The sequence below is a fragment of the Oratosquilla oratoria genome, chromosome 12 (assembly GCF_046742065.1).
Source record: "Oratosquilla oratoria isolate Oo_2021 chromosome 12, ASM4674206v1, whole genome shotgun sequence".
In the NCBI taxonomy this organism is placed as follows: Eukaryota; Metazoa; Arthropoda; class Malacostraca; order Stomatopoda; family Squillidae; genus Oratosquilla; species Oratosquilla oratoria.
The window spans coordinates 23,190,504-23,208,979 of NC_134788.1; the positions used below are offsets into that span (position 1 = coordinate 23,190,504).

Genomic DNA, 18,476 nt, shown 5'->3' on the forward strand with positions numbered 1-18,476 from the left:
TTAAAACAATCACTCAACAATTTATCATTTTTTAAATGTCCATAAGTCATGTTCATTTTCTTTATATGTGTGTATTAGATTAAGCATGATTTAATCACGTTTCTCTCAGGCAGAGTCCTGAAGAAACTCGCTATGTTGTCTTAGATCAGTGGTGGGTACGTTTTAATAAAACAATTTGTTTTATTAAAACGTACCCGCCATACTAACCTCTCCTTATTCTTGTCAATATTGGTCCCCCTTTTCTTTTCTGCCGTCTGCGTTCCTTGATTTCATAATTCACCTTTCTCATACCCCTCTATGTAATACGTCTTATTATACGAAAGTGCATACTAACAGATGAGAACAAAGTAGACGAAAGGTGGAGAGAATATTTCTCAGAATTATTGAATCCTCAGGAATTAGACGATGAGTGTGAAAACACCAGCCTGAGACTAAACTACTACCACGAAATATCTATCGAAGAAACTAGAGTTGCCATCAGTAAAATGAAAAATGGGAAAAGTCCTGGATGCGATGGCATACCTGTAGAGCTGCTAAAAGGAAATGAAAACACAGTCAAGTGGTTAACCCATTCAACTCCGATGACAAGATGTCTTGTCATTTGGTCAAATAAAACAAAAAATCATAAAACACCAAAATGTTTGATCACACACCAGAAAAATATGACGTCAGTCCTCGCTTCGCTCGCGAGCGAAGCGAGGACTGACGTCATATTTTTCTGGTGTGTGATCAAACATTTTGGTGTTTTATGATTTTTTGTTTTATTTGACCAAATGACAAGACATCTTGTCATCGGAGTTTAATGGGTTAACGAGAATTTTTAATGTAGCTTGGTGCGAATGTAGAGTACCAGAGGATTGGGGGAAAGCCATTATATGTCAAGTACCAAAGAAAGGCGACAAGTTAGAATGCAAAAATTGGAGAGGAATTTCCTTATTATCACATGTGGAGAAGATATATGAAAGAATACTTGAAAGAAGGCTAAGAGTGGCGGTAGAAGAAAAATTAGAGGAGGGACAGTATAGATTTAGACCTGAGAGAGGTACAACAGATGCAATTTTCTACTTGAAAATGCTGATGGAGAAGAGATGGGAATGGGATTAACCAGTGTATATAGCGTTTGTTGACTTAGAAAAAGCCTTTGGCAGGCTACCAAGGAAGATGATTTGGGACACATTGGAAGACCCTATATATGGTGTAGATGGATTACTTGTTAGAGCAATTAATGTCTATATAGTAAATGTACCAGCGCTGTAAGAACACAAACTCGCTAGAATAACTGGTTTGGTGTAAATTCTGGAGTAAGACAAGGTGGGGTTATATCTCCATTGCTTTTTGTACCTTTTAAAGACAGATGTATAAAAAAAATTGAGATCTGGAGAAGGAGTTATCACATTGGCAGATGCGCGGATGATATTGCACTGGTTGCAAACAACCCCATTGAACTTCAAAATGCAATAACTGCTTGGAACAGTGCATTGAAAAGAGTAAAAATGAAAAATACAAATAAAACAGAAGTAATGATGGTCGCAAGGCAAAAAGAAGAGATAGAAATATGGTTGGAAGGCGAAAAACTGAAATTAGTTGAAGAATTCAAATACCTAGGAATAAAGATATATGAAAGGTGTCAAATGGAAAAATAAATATTAAATAGGATACAGTGCCATACAAATAACTTAAGAACGCTATATCCACTGATGCGAGAAAAACTTATACCCAGGCAGGTTAAGATAACAATTTACAAAACCATTTTAAGACCAGTTCTAACATATGGCTCAGAAACATGGACATTGACAGAGAGGCTGAAAAGTAAGATACAAGCAGCAGAGATGAGAGTACGGCGAATAATAAAAGGTGTAACAAGGTGTGACAAAATAAGAAATAAATAAGAAGAGAGCTGGAAATAGAGCCAATATTAGAATATGTAGAGAAAAGCCAATTAAGATGGTTTGGCCACGTCATGAGGATGAATGAGCAACAGTACCCATTCAAATACTACCAGTGGCAGCCACAAGGAAAGCGACCAACGGGAAGACCCAGAAAGAGATGGAGAGACGGTATCAGACAAGCCATAGAGTCAAGAGGAAGAACTATGGACGAAGTGGAGAGAGTGCAGCTGTATGCAGATAGGGCCTTGTGGAGAGACTTCGTGAGGCATCATCGCTGACAGGGCAATGCCCTACCTAGTGTATGGTGAGGTGAGATGAGGTACATACTGTCTTTAGGTTCTTTCTCCTGCCGTAATTTTGTGAAAGATATATATACATATATATATATATGTGTGTGTGTGTGTGTGTGTGCGTGTGTGTGTGTGCGTGTGTGTGTGTTTGTGTGCGTGCGTGGTGTGTGCGTGCGTGTGTGTATGTGTGTGTGTATAAATTTGTGTGTTTATGTATGAATATATACTTATTGGAAATTATGCCATTTATGTGCAATTTTAAACTAAGTAGCATATGGCCTGCTGCATAGTATCAAACCAGTTTCATTTGTTTCGGGGGGTGGGGCGGAATGCATTATTTACCAAATAATCATATTCAGCACTATTGCTATTCTGTGATGTGGAATCTTTTTGCTACATTCTGTGAATAGTGTGTAGAACCCAAATGATGTTTGTTGCCATGATTGGTTCCAACTTTAATAATATTGTCATCGTTAGGCATGTAAAAGAGCTCACAAGACATGGAAACTTACTCGATCTATTGATCACTGGCCGCGAAAACATGATGACTGATGTAGAAGTCAATGAAACTGTTGCAAATAGCGATCGCAACTTAGATTCAAACTACTAAAAATTCTTAGAACAGATACTTGTGTTTCTAAAATACCCGATTCCAGTAAAGCTCAGTTCATAGGACTACGTCAGGAGCTTCAGCTTACAGACTGGGAGGCAAAATTAAGCGAAAGACCTGTAGATCAGGCGTGGGAAATATTTTAAGATACACTCATTAAGATGATTCATACTTGCATTCCTTTTAAGGACAGACGTCCCCCAAATCAGCTCGACAAAGAAACTGAAAAAAGGTATTGCTAAAAAGAGACAGGCATCGGGTGCATCTAATAACTATGAAAGTTATGCATTAATACAGCGAGATGTAAAAAAGACAATAAAAAACGACAATGCGAAATGAATATCGCTGATAAGTCCAAAGAGAATCCCAAAGAATTCTATAGTTACATCACAGATAAAAAGGTTGTTACGAATTACATTGGTCCAGTATTGTCTGCTGACGGTCAACTTGAGTATTCAAACGAAGGAATGTGTAATATTTTAAACAATTATTTTAGCTCTGTATTCGTAAACGAAACACCTCAAAGTGAACTCCAAACTGAAACCTGTGAAAAGTCTAGGGTAAACTTACTACGGTAAATATAACGAAAGAAAAAATCAAAAGGTGTATGGAGAAACTCAAAGTTAATAAATCACCAGGGCCTGACGGTTGGCATCCAAGAGTCTTGCAGGAAATGAAAAATGAGATTGTTCCATTAGAAATTATTTTCAAGAAATCCATCATATCCGGAGATCTCCTTGCGTGACTAACTCGAATTCTACAACACAGTTATCTCGAATTATGACAAAAGAAACAATATAGATTTAATATATCTACATACAGTATATATACCAAAGGCTTTTCCCCACTTATACGGGTGGTAGCCAAAAAGAAAAAGGCATAGAAATCACTCCCACCCATTTCATTTCCTATATATTCCACTCCCCTCCACCCTCCCTCCCATCTTGGCACCTCCTGGATGACGGGTCATCCCTGCATCCTGTCCACTGCCCTGGGTCAGAAGCAGTGTCGCAAGACACAGCACATCCACAGCAAGGCCGCTTCATAAATTCGGCGACTCCCCCCCCCTCTCAGTCCCATCATGCAGGAAAGGAGAAGACGGGGAGAAATCCCTTCGGGCTGCGTCAATTTTTTTCTCATACATACTTCTTCACCCCCCATCCCCCACCCACTCCCCCTTATGCATCACAGCATCATCTATACACAACCCTTCTCCATTCACCCCTATCTTCTGTCCTCTCCCGTCCTTCCTCTGCAGACATTCCCCTCTTTTGTAAAGCCCCTTTCACCCCATCCATCCATCTCATCCTAGGACGCCCCCTCATATTCACTCCTTCCACCTCCGCCTTCCACACTTCTTTTACTAATATTTCTTCACTCATTCTTTCCATGTGTCCAAACCATCCTAATACTCTTTCATTAACCCTACCTCCCGGCTCCTTTTCCACCCCTGTTCTCCTCCTCACCTCCTCATTTCTCACTCTGTCTAGCCTAGTAACCCCCATCATACTTCTCAGACATTTCATCTCAAACATATTCAAACTCCTCTCTTCCTCTCTCATGTTCCATGTTTCTGCCCCGTACATTGCTTTTGGCACAATCACTCCTTCATACAACCTCCTCTTAGCATCCATTCCCAGATGTCTATTCCTCATTACACTCTTTAATCCACCAAGGCATTTACTCGCTTCTCTCAATCTACATTCTACCTCCACCCCCACTCCTCCCTTTCCTGTCACATTTGCACCCAAGTATCTAAAACTATCCACTTCCTCCAGTTTCTCACCCTTAATGCTCACTTCCAGCCTACTGTCACTCTCTCCCCTTGTACATCTCATCACCTTACTTTTGCCCACATTTACCTTCAGCTTCCTTCTTTCACACACCTTCTCAAACTTTGTCACTAACTTCCTCAATCCCTCTTATCCTGCTACAAGCGCAGTGTGGTCAGCAAACAACAGCTGGCTCACCTCCCACTTTTCTCCATTTTCTTTAATCATCTCCAATCCCTGACCCACTACCCTTGCATTCACCTCTCGCACCACCCCATCCATGTAAAGATTGAACAGCCAGGGCGACATAACACACCCCTGACGAAGTCCCACCTTTACCTCAAACCATTCACTCTCTCCATTTCTAATCCTAACGCAAGCTCTACTACTCTCATAAAAACTCTTGACTGCTCTTAACAGCTTTCCTCCTATCCCATATATCTGCAGTACCTCCCACAGTGCCTTCCTGTCTACCCTGTCGTAAGCCTTTTCCAGATCTATAAAAGCCCAAAAAAACATCCTTACCTTTTCCTATAGCTTTCTCACATATCTGTCTTACCACAAAAATCTGATCTACACATCCCCTACCTGTCCTAAAACCGCACTGTTCCTCACCAATTACTCCTGTTCCTCTCCTAATCCTCTCAATCAAGACCCTCCCATAAGCCTTCCCAACTACACTCAACAAGCTGATCCCTCTGTAACTACTACACTCACACTTGTCCCCCTTTCCTTTGTAAAGCAGAACTATACAGACACTCCTGCAGTCCTCCGGCACTCTACCTTCTCTCCAGCAAACATTAAATAACCTCACCAGCCAGTCCACCATCACTGTACCTTCTTTCTTCAGACATTCTGCATGGCATCATTCCAACCCAGGTGCCTTACCTGCTCTCATCATCTTAACAGCTGCTTTCACTTCATCCTTCCTTATTTCGCCTCCATTTTCCTCACTCATCATGATAATTTTCTTGGCGCTTCCCACTGCAACTACCTTTCCCTCCCTATCCTCCACATCTAGCAACTCCCTAAAATACTCTGCCCACCTTCCTCTCACTGCCTTCTCTTCCATTATCATCTCTCCATCTGCACCTTTTACCTTTTCTTCTCTATTTGATTCGCCTCCTCTTCCTCTTTAATTTCCTTCCAAAACATCTTTTTTATTACTTTCAAAATTTTCTGTCATACTCTTTCCCCATTTCTCATCTGCTCTCCTCTTTGCTTCTTTTATCTTATGCTTAACTTTCTTTCTCTTTACTTTGTACCTCTCATACGATTCCCTCGTCCTAATTTGTAGCCAATCTATGAATGACTGCTTCTTCTCTTCTACACCCTTCTTTGCTTCCTCATCCCACCACTCACTACCCTTCCTTCTATTTCCTCCCGCCTTTCTTGTTCCACACACCACCTTTGCACACCTTATGACTCCCTCCTTGAACCATCCCCATTCCTCCACCACTCCTAGTTCTACTCTATCCTTTACTCTCTCCCACTCTTCTCTCAACTTCTTTTTATACTCATTCTCCTTTTTTCCTCATTTAAGCAGATCACTCTAAGTACCTCCCTACCTTCTGCCCTTTTCCTCTTTCTCCACCTATTCTACACTCTTAATTTACCTTCCACCAAAAAATTATCTGATATTCCCCCACTCTCTCCCCTTAGAACATGTACATCCTTAACTCTTCCTACCATACTCCTGGTCACCATTATATAGTCCATAAACATTCTATCTGCCACCCTTCCATCCACCACCCTCTCCCATGTGTACTTATGCTTGACTTTCTTCTTAAACACTGTATTTGCTATCAACTCTCTTTCAAGACACATCTCCACCATCAATTCTCCACTACGATTTTTACCTCGAACTCCATACTTCCCAATCACTCCGTCAATTGGTTCATATCCTACCCTAGTATTTAGGTCTCCCAATACAACTACATTGACATTTCTCCCTAATCCCTCTATGCACTCATTTATATCTACCCAAAAAGCCTCCCTTTCCTCTACGCTCTTCTCACTACCATGCCCATACGCACTTACAAAAACTCCCATCTCCCTTCCCAGCTTCACCTTCATCCACATCAACCTTGATGACACCTCCTCCCACTCCACTACCCGCTTATCTCTTCACTTACTAGTATAGCCACCCCTTCTCTCTCTCGTCCCCTCTTCACTCCTGAGTACCTCCCAGCTACACTCCCAAACTCACAGTTGCCCTTACCTTTCATTTTAGTTTCACTCAAAGCCAGTACATCCATCTTTCTTCTCACAAGCATACTGCCTATCTCTTTCCTTTTACTATCATCTGTATCACATCCACACACATTAAAAGACCCAAACCTTAGGGTACTGGTTGGAAAACTCCCAGACCCTCTTATGCCTTTACTTTCTTTTTTAGGAATGCCCCCTTTTGGGGCTACAGGTAGTAGGACTCCTAATCCCATCCCCCGTCCCTTTTTTGTCGCCTTTTACGACTGAAGTGGAAATACTTGGTGGCAGTATTCTTTTGCCCCCACCACAGGGTAGGTAGGCGAAAAAAGGAAACGAATACTCAGAGAAATTGTGCAGGACAGTAACAAGGGGTTGGGGAACAGCATAACAGAGGGACAGTCGTAGTATAAAAGTGTCATCATTTCTCTATGTACAGAGTTTTCCTCTATCACAGACAAAATGATGTGTGGGTCTGTTCCATAGGGGCGCCCCTTATAGACCCTAAAGTATTAACTGCATGCTATTTTGCAACAATAACATGCAACCAATACCCCAGACGTGGTATATCTAGACTTTGCAAAAGCTTTTGATACCGTCCCCCACAACAGATTACTTATTAAATTGGCTTCACACGGGATAAGTGGTAGCCTATCAAGCTGGATTAGTAATTGGTTGAATGATCGAAAACAGTTGTTTTAAATGGAAAAAACTTCTAGATAGAAATTTTTTACACGTGGAGTTACTCAGGGTTCCGTTCTTGGGCCACTTCTATTCATAGTATATGTAAATGATATAGACCATGGACTAAAATCTACTGTTTTCAAATTTACTGATGATACAAAACTGTACATAATGGCAAATGATCACTTAAACTAATTAGCTATTCAAGAAGATTTAGATAAATTACAGCAATGGTTTGAAAAGTGGCAAATGAAATTTAACACAAGTAAATATAAGGTAATGCACATCGGTAAAAATATCAGTACGATTACAAGTTGTTTGGAAATTCGTTAACAAAAGTGAATAGTGAAAAAGATTTCGGCGTAATTATCAGTAACGATCTCAAATCATCCAAGAAGTGTATTTCAGCCTCTGAGAAAGCAAATAAGGTTCTAGGACTGATTGCGCAATCTTTTGACTTCAAAAGTACATCACTCATTAGCAAGCTATATAAATCGTTAGTTCGTCCACATTTGGAATATGCTGTATCCGTATGGTCACCGAATCTCATTAAAGACATTGACAGACTGGAAAAAGTACAACGGCGAGCCACAAAATTGATTCCAAATATCAAAAATAAATCATACGAAAATCGACTAAAACATATGAATCTGTTTTCCCTAAAAAAGTGTAGACTCAGAGGTAACTTGATACAGGTCTTTAAAATTCTAACGGGAATTGACATCGGAAGTGACAACATTTTCACACTGAGAATCCGACAAGAGACAATGGTCTCAAACTGTCAGGAAATAGATTTAATTTGGAAGTGGGTAGAAACAACTTTGCCAACCGTGTAGTTAATGAATGGAATAAGCTTCCTGCAGAGGCAGTGCAATGTAGTTCAGTTCGAAGCTTTAAGACTCGTTTAGATAAACACCTAAGATACTGTAGTGATTATTATTTATTTTATATTATTTGTTTGTTTTGTTATCATTTGTCTGTTTATCATTATTTGCTTGATTCTCATTTATTATTACTTATATATCAAAATCATTATTATTTACTATTTACCTGTTTCTTTATTATCTAACTATATTTATGCATCTATTTACGTATTTTATCTATTATTTACATTGTTATAATTTTTATTTATTCATTCATCTATTATTATGATTTTTCGCATCCGACCTAGATATGGACCAAAAGGTCTCCTGTCGACATGCTCTGCCTTTGTAATCATCTATGGTAGAGTTCGTTGTCAGGGCCTATTTGCGGTGGTACTAAACTATGTACAGTGGACTCAAACTCTCCGGTCTGGGATCAAGATCTTTGTTAACTTATATATAATTTCTTGCACATTTCCACACAAAAAACTGACAAACGGTGACTACTCTCCTGCTACTTTCTGCCAGTGACATAGAAAGCTTGACCCCATTGATTGCAACAAACACAATATTGCAAGGTTTCTTTCCTGAGAGATCTGTGGAAAGGCCCAAGGACTGATGCTAGCTACTCTGGGGCTGCATGTTGTCTTCAGTAAATCTTGGGCAGCAGTTATGAGCATTGACATTGTGCCAAAATCTAGGACATTATCCTCCTTATTTTATTCCTTGACATCTGCTGGGATGTAAGACATATTAGGAATGGTGGTTGTAGGTTATTTGTGGATATATTATTTGCTAGGTTATTTGCAATGTACAGCTTTTGCGGACGTTCCTTGTTGAAGGGTGACTCTAGGCATCATGATTTGTGGTCTACCATAGGTTGATACTGTCTCTAACAAATTCTTTCATGCGGAGAATATGTAAAGTTGTTATGGCAGGTGTTAATAATATGCAAATTGGAGGATTTTTTTTTAAGCATATTGTTTAACATTATCTTTTTTTAATACATGGATGAAAACTGTGAGAAATGTCTTCCTTTCTACATAGGCTTCCACGGGGAGGGATATATACGGTATTGAACATGCATGAGACTGAAATTATATGCGACTCACCACATTGCACACAAGCCAGCGATCCTTTGCCCCTTGAATCTCTGATGTTTGTGTTAGTATGTTTAATATATTGTTGAGAGCATTGTTAGTGATGATGCATAATGTATTATGAAATGCAGTGCATGTAGGAAAGTGAGGATGCAGTTCTTATGAAATATTTGTAGGCAATGGTGACGATCTGGAGGTTGGAGTGAAGTGAAATATTTGTCATGATTATTTCCACCTTGAATAATATTAACATATATGCTTTAGTCTCATACTGGGCTTGGAAGGACGCTAACCTCTCCTGTCCAACATGTCCTTGTATGATGTTGGATTATCTACTTGTCCCTCAGAGTCTGCCGTCACAGGGAAGTGTAATAGAAAAGTCTCTTGATACTTTTCTGCCACTGAAGAAGCACCAGGTGTGGAAACGCATTTTGGCTACAAGCAACTTATGTCTGCTACCCCCCATCAGAATGATGATATGCAAAGAAACATTTGGATTATTGCCTGTAGAATGCTTAAAGCAGTGTATGGGATCCAGTATATTTAACGTTTCGCCAAGCAAGGCTTCTTCAGAAATAACACAATGGACAAACATCTGACTCCTTGTATAGCCCGAGTTTAATCAAACATGACAATCATACTATAAAACGTAGATGTTTTGAATCTGCTTTACATTATATTAACATCTAGCAATCCTTGTAACGAAGTAACAAGCAAGTCACGTAATTTTTGTTTACACTTTTGTCATATCCGGTTCTCCCCTCAAACTCTGAATATATAAGGAGTCAGATGTTTGACCACCTCCGTGATTGCATGATGACAGAACGGAGCAGCCTCCCTCATCACAGGATCACTGACCCTGTGCACTGCGGCGAAGGAGTAGAAGTGTTGGCCAGATAACTCCAGGTCGGCGATTTTTCCGCTCACCGTCTACAACATTCACAAACAACCGAGTGGAATACTGCAGCTGGATGAAGTACTCTCACTTGCTATACACGGCAGCGTCGTCGTGGGTGGAGAATTCAACGCACACCACCCACTGCTAAAGTCTGTTTCCTTCCACCTCCACGCTGGAACATTAAGTAGGCAGACTGGTCCAACTTCCAAGCTGTCCTGTAAGAATAGTGGGAAGCGTATGAACCGCCGGAGGACCTAGATGAACGTGAGAGAGACCTATCTGCTGCTATCGGGAGGGCAGCGGGTGCCTCCATCCCAAGGAGGCAGGCCTGCCAATACCGTAAGAATTGGTGGTTCTATAACGAGGAAATCCGACAACAGAACCACCTCGTCAATATACACCGTGAACTGTACAAGAAGCGGCCCAGCCCCGCAAACCTTGAGGTTCTTCGGGAAGTGGTGAAACACGCTCGAGAAATCACGTCCAAAGTCAGAGAGTCAAAGTGGACGGAGTGGTGCGCAAGTTTCAACCAGCACACTGGCTTGTCTGTCCTATGGTCCAAACTGAGGACGGCCTCCGGCACCCCCATCCACAGCAGGAGGCGGAACGGTTAGCGGACATGTTCACCACACGCGGTGTCACTGCCTAGCTACCTGCGGAGATTCAGACCTTACAGCAACAGCTGAGACCAGAGAGGGACAGATTCATTGACATCGCTCGGGAGAGACCTGACATGACGGACAAACCTTTCACTCAACGTCATCTCATCCGAGCTCAGAAAAGCCGGGACACCGCCACAGTGGCGGATCAAGTCACCTATACGATGCTGGCCCACGCCGGATCAACAGGCTAGGCGTCTATCTTTGATCAACCACTCATGGCTGGCGGGACGCCTCCCGTGGGCGTGGAAAGTGGCCGACATAAAACCTACGAGTATTCCTAAACCTAGGGATCCCACCAAGTCTCGTCCCATCTCCCTGATGAACTGCACGGCCAAGACTGCAGAACGAATGGTCCTCGCCCGCCTCGTGTGGCGCATTGGACCCCTCCTCCCTAACATTTTCGGTTTTACGCGGGGAGTTGGAACCACCGACAGCATCATGGCCCTGCTGAGCCGGATTAATAACCGCCCCACTGTGGTTGTTTTCCTCTATTTGGAGAAGGCATTCGAATTGGCAAAACCTCATGCCATCTTAACCGCCTTGGTGGAGAAAGGGCAGACTCCTTGCCTAGGTCCAGGACTAGTTACAGCACCGGCAGGCAAGAGCCAGGTTCCAGGAAAAGCTAAACCATGGGCTAGAACTACTAGTCTTACTAGTGTCTTACATATTTCGGGAATGCTTCTAGCATAAATAGGAATAGGTTCCCCTTTATCATTCAACACCCGTAATTTGTAAATATTACTTTTCATGTCGTTGCCAGAGGTATGACCACCAAAACTACTATAAGGGACTTTAGTTCTAGTAACCCAATCGTGTTTACATTTCTTTACACAGTTATAAGTGGCATTTGTGCGATCACAACCACTGTTAGAGTAATTTGGCGTGGAAAATATCTCCTTTCTTCTTCAAGATCTTCACCTTTGCAGTTTGTAATGCGGTTTTACTATTATAATGGCCTGACAACGTAGCAACTGTAGAGGAACCATTTGAATTACCCTTTATTACATTTACTTGAGGGGCTACATTTAACTTCACACCACACATTGTTACGTTATGATTACCTTGACATTTGTCACATGTGACCTTACATTTTTTTTTTTTTTGAAAAAATTCCCAGATTTAAACATCTAAAACAAATACTTCTTTTATTTTTTCAATTTTCTGTTGACCATCTAATGCTAAAAACTTGTGACACTTTTCAGACATATGATTAATCTTATTACAAAAAAAAAAAAACTACCACTATCTGTTGTTGAAATGGAATGTAGAACAGAGGCTGTATATAGACCTGACTTTCCCTTGATAAAAACTCTCTTTTTCTCCCCATTCCTCGCAATAGGTTTGGGAACAGAACTACTGGTATGGTTCTTGTACATTTCACTTTTCTCGAGAACTTCTATTTCCTTTTTCAACCACTTTAATAACCACTCAAGGTCACTTTCATGGCCAACACAGTCTCTTGACCAATTTAGTCTTAAATCAGTTGGGAGCCTGGAAACAATTATGGGAGTCAAGAGAACTTCACACTGCTTGCCTGTTACCTTCAAAGCTTCCAGGCTTCTAATATGTTTTACGGCCTCATCTCGGAGTATCCACAACTGAGCAATGTAGTTCCTACCTTGTTCGACTCGTACCTGCAGAGAAAGAAGAGCCTGGACATGTGCACGAGTGATATGCTCAGTCTTTCTAAAGCGTTCCTTTAGAAGATCAACAACTGCCTTGTAGCTGGTACTGGTGCACCTGTGGCACTCCTTGCACCACATTTTGAGCAGGACCTTCTAATAGAGACAATAAATATGTCAACTTGCTAATTACCGGCAAATCTGGGTAATTTCACCATTAGATTTTGGTCATTCTAACTTGGGGAGTTTTGCATGAACTAAAGACGTGTTGATACTTGCAAATTCGGTGGAATCCTTATCTGGTATTGCCATTCCCTGTAGTTGGTCAGCACATCGTCTTCTTGCTGTATCTGCCTGATCAAAGGAATCTTCTAATAGGTTAGGATCGATATCTAATTCTACCCGACCTTTAATATCTTCTAGCTTAGACAAACCTTTTACCAAACTTCTCTAATGCAAGTGGAATTCTTACTAGTAAACGTCCATCTACATAGTAGCTCTAGTCAACCATCCTTCTGCGTTTTTTTTATTTTTTTTTTATTATTTTTTTTTTTTTTTTAGCCTTCTGAAGTTGTTCGATCTTATCTATTAAGTGGATGGCACCTGCTAAAATGTTATTAGAAATGTCTTACCAGATACTAATTCATTGGTCTGGGCGCCATGCGCTCTACTAATGTAATGGTGGCAATTAAATTCATCTTGCTTTTCCTTTTTGAATTTGTCTATTTTTTCAATAACAACAATAGTCTTATAAAAGTTCTCCAACAATCATCTCCAACGTACAGGTATTTAACAAATTGAATTTTCCTTGAGTATGACATAATGAATAAAGTTCTTATAATATTTTAATAATTCACTAGGGATCAAATAATAAATGTACGACATTACAACTGAAATAGTTTTGGAACGTCTTCATTCCCGCTTCTAAACTAACAAAACCTGCAATGACTTCAGAGCCCAAGTAAAGGGCTTAACTAAAATAAACTCAGGCAACCTTGTCCATACAATCTTTAACACCCTAAAACTACGGCAGAGAACGAAAATCCAGGAAGAAAAGATGTGCAAATTGTGTAATAATGAGGCACTTTAGGATTTACTGAAAGAGAAAATTAAAATAAAATAATTTAATGGAAATATTAATAACGAAGATCTTCGAAAAAGTAAACATAGAAGATAAAAAGGAAAAATATGTACATACTGGAACAGGAGTAAAGTTGACGAAAGAAGTGAACGGAGAACTGAATACAAGCGATGTCAATAAAGTAAATTAAACCAAATTGAAGCGCGTGCTGCGCATTATAGTTGGAAGTAAATAGGACATCGTATACAAAACTTGAACCCTGTAACTTTGTAAGCCATTTTTAAAAGTGGCCTCGTAGTTGCAAGACTATTTGAAATTACTTGGACATTTGTGAAACGCTGGAAGTTCACGAATATTGTAACCAAAAAGCGAAGCTACACAGGTAATATAAAAGACATTTCGAGGCGTTCGCCAGCCAACTACAGCCTACATGGTTGCATTGATGGCTGGAAGTTGGGGGCCATTATGTTTGTAGCTGTTTTGGTGCTGGATACTTTGGAAAGAATACTATAGGTCAGTAATGAGATAAAATTAGATATTACTGAGTGAAAGATCAGCGTTTCAAAATTTGTGGAGGGGTCGCTGCATCGGGGGGGGGGGGGGGAATTTTCTTTGGGTTTGAGATACACAAAAAAAAATAATAATAATAATAATAAAAATCAATCAATCAAATAATAATAGCCCTCCAAGAAACTAGGAAGTAGTTTACATTATATACTGATGTATATATTTCAAAAGCTAATAGAAGCATCATATAAACCAAGTAAACTTAAAATTAGGTAAATTAGAGATGTTTATCAATATTATTTTTAAACCTCTATTGGTGTTATTATTGATTTGTGGTACTTACACATGGGGTTTAGACTACTCGGAATGATAACAACTAGCTAATGATATAGATAAGAACTGAAGGTGTGAGACTGGCAAATATCTAATATACCAAGCTGTATGACTGTCTTTTTTTTTTGTTTTCACCAACATAACTATTGATTTGCATTACTTATATCTGGTGATTGAAATGCTCAGACTACTAAGAGCTTGAAGTGGATGTAGGTAAGAATTGCAGTTGTGAACCCTAGCCTAACCTAACTAATGGGAAATCGAAAGGTGTTCACTCATCTTAATTGAAAAAATAACTGTTACCAATATTACTATTTATGGTGCTTATGTGAATGGGATTAAATATACTCAGAATTTCAGCTGTGAGACTGACAAGCATCTTACTGTTTACCATTGATGAAGTTCCAGGCCCCAGTCAACTGGCTATGCCATGCTTCACTGGGCCATCATAATAAAACAATAGTCCAATTTCCTAATGACATGATTGTGAACAAGCATTTTCATTGTATTTCCATCCAGATATTTCTTGAGAAATGAAATATTCCGTAGATGATATCCTGTTGTTCCTACCACTTGATTGATTTGATCCTTGAAAGATAGATTACAGTCTGTGATCATACCTCTGTCTTTGACTGCTTTTTCTACAGTCATTAAGGTTCCATTAGTCTGAAGAGTAGAGATGTCTATTTTATCTTTGTTTAACTTTGATTGTTTGGAGTTCATCCATTTCCCACATCTTTTATTATCATAGCTATCTTAACTTTAAAATTCACTAGTTCATCCAGTGCCAAATAAAACTGTTTATCTTTGGCATATAGTTTAACCCATTCAACTCCGATGACAAGATGTCTTGTCATTTGGTCAAATAAAACAAAAAATTATAAAACACCAAAATGTTTGATCAAACAACACCAGAAAAATATGACGTCAGTCCTCGCTTCGCTGCGAGCGAAGCGAGGACTGACGTCATATTTTTCTGGTGTTGTTTGATCAAACATTTTGGTGTTTTATAATTTTTTGTTTTATTTGACCAAATGACAAGACATCTTGTCATCGGAGTTGAATGGGTTAAAGTCAACTCCATGTTTGCTCCATATGCGAGAGTTCACATGTGTACACACACAAGATAATAAGGTCCAGTACACTCCCGTGAGGGACTCCTATTTGTAAATGTTTAATGTTAGAAAGTGGTATTCCTATTTGTACACAATAGGATCTATTTTCAAGATAACTCCTGAAATATTTAAGTGCATCATCTTCAATTCCAGTGCTCTTACAGTTTTGAAGTAATATATTGTGCAGTACAGTAGCAAATGCAGCACTCAAGTCAAGTAAAATCAGAACATTACACTTGCCTTCATCCCTGTGTACAAGCAGATTGTTTACAACAGAGCAAAGAGTATTCATTGTTGAATAAAGACATCTATAGGCCAGCTGATTATCAGATAATGCATTCACTAACTGGAGATGTTGCATTAACTGATCAAGAATGACTTTTTCTAGAAACTTTGACAGAAATGTCAGATTATATACTAGTCTAAAAGAACTTAATTACTGGGGATCTCGTTTACCCATAACAATAGGTTTCATAATTGCCCTTTTTTCACTCTCAGGAAAAATATTCTTATTGGTGTTCGTATTAACCATATCAGTCAAAGTCTTTAACAAATCACTAAAATTGTCACTTCTCTTGATATCACTCACTAGTAATGGGTCATTAGCATGGTATGTGAATTTCACTATTTGTGTGATAGATATTATTACATTCACATGTACTTGATGGAAATGTGATAACTTGATTTCAGGGATTGTATACTCCACATTAGGCTTCTGACTAATAACATCTTCATTTTTTTTTTCTATCAAGAAACATATTTACTGATTAAGCATCAGCAAATCCATCAGGCAACCTCATAACCTTTTTATTTCCACTCAGATTATCCAGCATGATATACAGTTTGGTGTTTAATCCTGTCTCCAACACCTTACTTCTATAGTATTCCCCTCTTTTTTTTCGTTACCGGACTGATTTTTTATGATCTTTATATCTATGCCATAGTTTCTCTTTTTTCCCCTGATTATTTCAACATTAAACCATTAAACTCCGATGACAAGATTCTTGTCATTTGGTCAAATAAAACAAAAAATCATAAAACACCAAAATGTTTGATCAAACAGCACCAGAAAAATATGACGTCAGTCCTCCTCGCTTCGCTCGCAAAGCGAGCGAAGCGAGGAGGACTGACGTCATATTTTTCTGGTGCTGTTTGATCAAACATTTTGGTGTTTTATGATTTTTTGTTTTATTTGACCAAATGACAAGAATCTTGTCATCGGAGTTTAATGGGTTAAACCAAGGTGCATTATCCTTTACCACTATTTCCTTCTCAACTAAAGGACACATGTTATACTCTTCTCTTCGAATCTTGTTACATAACATAACAGGTTACACATTGTCCAGGTTTCACTAACCCATGGTCACATATATTTTTTCTTCAGAAATTCTTTATACGACAGAATTCACTAATAGTTTTGGTTGAAATTACCGGCTCTTTCAAATGTGTAATTTCAAAAGTTATAAGTTTATGCACAGGAGATATACAGCATGCTTCATCAACTCACATCTTCTGAACAAGATCATAATTACAGTAAAAAAAAAAAAATCTGATATGTGACCACCTTCAGAAGTCACCTCATTCACTTGGTTGTTAAGATTGAATAAGTACATCATCTCCATAAATGCTTTGACTGAAGAATTTTTAACATCTTCAGACTCAAGATACAAGCAAAACTCTTCAATAAACCTCTTTTGTTCTCTTTAGCCACATTTAAGAATGTACGAGTCGCTGGTGCCATCTCATGAATCTTTGCTGCATCATGTCCACTTCCCTAAGTCAGAAGCAGTGTCGCGAGACACGGCACATCTGTATCAAGGCCACTTCATTAATTCGGCGACCCCTCTCTCCGTCCCCTCATGCAGAAACGGAGAAGACGGGGAGAAATCCCTTCGGGCTGCATCAAATTATTTCTCATACGTACTTCCTCACCCCCCATCCCCCACCCACTCCCCCTAATGCATCACAGCATCATCCATACACAACCATTCACCCCTATCAGAACGAATAAGCTTGGGTGATTTGCGAATAATAGGATATCCCTAAATGGAATGTAACTTTCAATAATATATGTTGTTTTTTCACCCTGTTTCCCCCCAATCCATTGCATTAAGCTCATATAGACCAGTAAAATAATCTTTTCTGAAGTCCGGTAGCACATATGTGCATTTTTTTTTTTTTTTTTTTTTTTTTGTGTGGTTAGAGTCTGTGGATCCTACAAACAATGTTTTCATCACCACCAGTTAACACATTTTGACAACTAGCGACCAATCGACTGAGTACATTTCCATGCCATTTGTTTTCTTTTCCATGTTGCACTAAGTAATTGTTTTTACAAAAAAAAAAAAAAAAACGCATCTACGCGATAAATACAGCATTAGATGTTAATTTCATCAATTATAGTATATCAACGTAATATGTTTTTCGTGGCGGAAATCATTAAAAAAAAATCTTCCTAAAAGCAAATACACTACCGAACGGAGCTGCGACGAGAGATCGAAACGCCATATTTGTCTGTCCAGTCCCGTCAGTGTCATTTTGACGATGACGATGGGTACCTAACCTCGTAGGGGGTTAGGTTAGACCAATTTATCATACTTCAATTTCTTCGAATTCGGCATCTATCAAAACAAACATGGCATCTCGAAGGTCTCGCCGCGGCTTCGTTCGTTATTGTATCACTTTTAGCATTTTTTTTTTTTTTTTTGTGTGACTTCGGCCAAGAAAAACGTATATTGTGTTAATGTATTCTAATATACCAAATTGATATCTAATATTTTTTACTATATCGTATAGGTGTGCACGTTAAATCTATCAGTGAATGTCTTGACTGACATCCAAT

General features: G+C 39.3%; 1 protein-coding gene across 1 annotated transcript in view; it reads left to right on the forward strand.

Moving 5' to 3' along the window:
• Positions 1-18,476, forward strand: part of LOC143030272 (uncharacterized) — a 40,514-nt gene that overhangs the window by 15,236 nt on the left and 6,802 nt on the right. The window contains exons 3-6 of the mRNA XM_076193427.1: positions 9,764-9,832; positions 10,695-10,816; positions 12,460-12,656; positions 13,978-14,061. Coding sequence (XP_076049542.1) covers positions 9,764-9,832; positions 10,695-10,816; positions 12,460-12,656; positions 13,978-14,061 — 472 coding nt within the window. The remainder of the gene's footprint in view (positions 1-9,763; positions 9,833-10,694; positions 10,817-12,459; positions 12,657-13,977; positions 14,062-18,476) is intronic.